The sequence below is a fragment of the Arachis stenosperma genome, chromosome 10 (assembly GCF_014773155.1).
Source record: "Arachis stenosperma cultivar V10309 chromosome 10, arast.V10309.gnm1.PFL2, whole genome shotgun sequence".
In the NCBI taxonomy this organism is placed as follows: Eukaryota; Viridiplantae; Streptophyta; class Magnoliopsida; order Fabales; family Fabaceae; genus Arachis; species Arachis stenosperma.
Genome location: NC_080386.1, coordinates 23,325,926 through 23,329,953, shown reverse-complemented (window position 1 = coordinate 23,329,953; position 4,028 = coordinate 23,325,926). Strand labels below are relative to the sequence as shown.

Here is a 4,028-nt window from a genome sequence, read left to right as displayed (position 1 = left end):
ACTAAAATAGGTGTCAAGAAAAAAATTTCTTCAACAACACAGCCTAACTCTTCATCCCATTCTAACTCTACATCATAGTCCAAAAAGTCTAGAGGCAGGCCCAAGAGAACAATTAAGCCCAACTCTTTAGCCCAAGAAGTACCACAGTCTAAAAAACACAACAACCCAAGAAGTCCAGCACCTTCTTCATTCTCTCAGTCCAAAAATTCAGCTCGTTCATCATCATAGTCAAACACCACATCCCTTCCAATATTTCAGCCAATCCCTACCACATCATCAATACAGCCACCAAACCAACATAAAATGTAGTGAGACAAATATCAAGCCAACCAATTGAAGAATTCTCTATGAGAAATTCTAGAGTACCTCATATTTCTCCACAAAAATTAAGGTTGATGACAAAATTACCTCCAAAAAATAGGAATTACGTGAAAATTTGGACAATTAAAACATATTTTGATATTTAGATAAAATGTATATGGTCCTATTTTAGGATAAGTTAATATTAAATTTTAGTAATGTCATGCAAGTGCTGTTAGCTTGATTTTATTCTGGACTAATTGCATGTTGGTGATATTTTGGTTATGAGTTACTCAATGTTGTTCTACATTATTAGCTTGGACCATTTACTTTATTAGAATTTAATTTGTTGTGAAAAACTATGTTTATTATCTATGTTATTCGATATCTACTATGTTAATGTTACTTAGTTTGTTGTTTATGATTTTGTTATGGAATTATTCATTTATTAATACCAATAGCAGATTTATAATAGAAAAATTATGCAAAACAAATTAATGGAACCATCTAATTGCTAAACTAAAATTTTGATCTCATTTCAAAAACCAACCATTGTTACCTAATTATGATTTATACATATCTGAAATAGAATTTAACTTAACTGAAATAAGGGACCTATATAAATAATAAATCCTAATCTCATTTATCCATCTAATTCTAAGCACACATTGAAAATAACAAAACCAGCAATAAACTCTAAACCAAAACATACAACATACTTCATCTAGACTCCAACACACTGTGTAGATAATATTCAATGGAATTACACATGGTTGCCTTATTTTAGAGAAATTCTGCAACAGCAAATAAACAAAACTAACCCACCCAATAAACACCTAACACAGCAACTACCTTCAGCTTTCATTCTGCAACTTTCGTTCTTAATTTTAGAGACAAAACCTTTCTCCTCGTTCTTATAATTTTTGAGTGTTCTACTTCTGTCTTTGGGTCTGTCCAACGAAAGAAATTGCATCCTTGTTGAACCTACACAAACCCACCATTATTACTCTTCAATCCACCACACAAATAGCTCAATTAAAAAGAAAACAAATCTTAAAATAGACACAGCTCCAGAATCTATGATCAGGGTTCTCCTTTATCCCTGAAATTCGCAAAACAGGCCTTTCACCATGGGAGCAAAGTAGCAGTCTGTTGTGCGAAGAATATTGACTTCAAAAAGAAGTTGAGATTTAGGAAGTCATGGAATTCTCTCCCAAAGGGATTCACGATGGTGGAGTCTACGACGGTGAAGGCCACATAACTTTACCTTTTGTTAGTTCATTATTTATTCATAATTTTTTTTTATTATCATAACTACCAGTAACAAACGAAAGGGCATTTCTGTCCAAAAAAATTAGAAAGAACGATTTTAATATTAAATAAAATGTTGGGGATGATTTTAAATCGAAAACTAGGTCAGGGATAATTTTGATTTTGACTCTAAACTTAGAGACTAAACAGTACTTATCCTTGTATCAAACATTTTATAACACATAATATCTCTTGCTATATTTTTATTTATATTTTGATTATAAATGTAAATTTAATTTGAATATATTATTTATAAAATTTGATTATATATATAACTAATAAAAAACTTCTACTACCAATATATAAAAAATATCATAAAATTATTTATTTTAAAAATTTAAAATGAAATAAAAAAATATATAAATAATCCTATTTCTATAAACAAAACCTACAGAGTATCATAATGCATTTCTACACATACAAATATATTTTTAAATATTTGACAATATCTTTCACCGTTAAAAATAAAAAATCTCACGTGTTTTTATTTTATTTTTGAAAAAGTTTATAAATCAATTATCTGATTTTATGGTACTAGTGATAGCTGGACTCACACGGTAATGACTAATGAAAATTCAAGGCTAAGCCCCTATCAGCAGAATAGGTTTCTATTATTTTTCAAGAGTCCGAGAACAATGTAGACACTTCACTTCAACCCTTTCTTAACCCTCTTGAATTTGTGCAATAATAATAATAATAATAATGGATTAATTACCTAGTTTTGATAGTATACGTGATGCGGAATTTATAAGAAAGATTAACAAGTAAAACAACCAATCACCACTGAAAACGTGCCCCCAAATTGCACAAGTGCCCCTCCCATTGGTACCCCTATGCGCCTTAATTATTATCTTATGTGAGTGAAATATCTGCAAGTACAAAAAAAAAAAAAGATAAACTAAATAATTAAGACACGCGATTAATTTAACAAATAGAAAAATTGATTAATAAGAAAATAAACTAAATCTTGAGTACCCAAATGAGCCTTGTTGACATGGATATTACTGGGGTAGCGGCTAAACCGCCTCATTATAAATACACACACACCTAACTCTCATTTTGTCAATCATGCTCCGTATGTTGCTTTTAGTAACTAGTCCCTTCTAATCATCACTACCTTTTTGTCTTTTTTCAGTTAGTATTTTCTGATCATAAGAAAATAGAAATGGGAAGTGGAAACTCGCCATGTGCTTCATGCAAGCTTCTTAGACGGAGGTGTGCCAAGGATTGCATCTTCGCACCTTATTTCCCTTCCGATGACCCTCAAAAGTTCGCCATTGTTCACAAGGTCTTTGGTGCTAGCAACGTTAGCAAAATGTTACAGGTAATGATCTCTATCTACACTTATATTACCAGTACACAAACAGACGAATCATATTAAAACATAAAATATATATTAAAAGTGTGAAAAATATCATGTGTTTATATGTCACTATATAATAAGCTGATTTTAGTATATAAATATATAATTTTTTAATATGAATGAAGTTTGTTAGAGATAAAACTATTTTTGTGATTTTTTTATTAATTTAAATTTTTAGAAGACCTAGTTTAATGACATAATTTAAAAAGATTAAATATAAGTATTTATGTATCTGTTCTTAACTTCTTATAAATTTAATCTTTCGAAAATATAATTTCATAACATGACAGAGTAAATAACTATAATGTTTGGTCATTTTTAGGAGCTTCCGATTCATCAAAGAGCAGATGCAGTGAGTAGCTTGGTATACGAAGCGAACGCAAGGGTTCGTGACCCGGTGTATGGATGCGTGGGAGCCATATCATACCTTCAGAACCAAGTCTCAGAGCTTCAAATGCAGCTTGCTGTTGCGCAGGCAGAGATACTCTGCATCCAGATGCAGCATGAACCCTCTGTAGCCGCAGCAATACCCAATCCACAACAAATAATGGAGTTTCAAGAACAGAACAATAATAATAATGAACTCACTCACCATCACCATCACCATCATCAGTACCTTAACTTTGCAGCTTCTTCTAGCAATGTAATCCATGATTCTCTCTCTAGAGAGACTTTGTTTGGACATGACATGGTTTCTTAATTCAGTAATGAAATTTCCTAACTTAATTGCTAATTGCTTTTTGGTCCTTTTCATCTATTATAACTTGTCATACAGAAATTCTTGAATGTGGACTAAGAAAAAATTAACAGAGTTATAGTGTATCCGGTTTTGATCCAAAAATATCATTAGTAATTTGAATTTTATATATATATATATATATATATATATATATATATATATAACTCAGTATATCTTTATACAACATTTTAAAATTAAAAACAAAAGTATAAAAGAGAATTATATTTAATTTCTTTGAGATTGTATACTATTATTTTACACAACTTTTTTTTATTTGTCATGTCTATAGTAATTTTTTCAAATAAAAGTCAATGT

The 4,028-nt window shown here is 30.3% G+C and overlaps 1 protein-coding gene across 1 annotated transcript; it reads left to right on the top strand.

Annotated features, from left to right (window-relative positions):
- Positions 1 to 2,668: 2,668 nt before the first annotated feature.
- Positions 2,669 to 3,707, top strand: LOC130956358 (LOB domain-containing protein 12-like). The gene is made up of 2 exons (XM_057883396.1): positions 2,669 to 2,935; positions 3,297 to 3,707. Exons 1-2 carry the CDS (start codon positions 2,777 to 2,779, stop codon positions 3,672 to 3,674), a joined length of 537 nt encoding a protein of 178 aa, XP_057739379.1. The 5' UTR covers positions 2,669 to 2,776; the 3' UTR covers positions 3,675 to 3,707.
- The last annotated feature ends 321 nt before the right edge of the window (positions 3,708 to 4,028 follow it).

Excerpts from the sequence above, each read along its gene's own strand:
- LOC130956358 (XM_057883396.1), top strand. The coding sequence starts at position 2,777 with ATGGGAAGTGGAAACTCGCCATGTGCTTCATGCAAGCTTCTTAGACGG. Across the intron at positions 2,936-3,296 it reads ACGTTAGCAAAATGTTACAG|GAGCTTCCGATTCATCAAAG; the intron begins GTAATGATCTCT and ends GGTCATTTTTAG.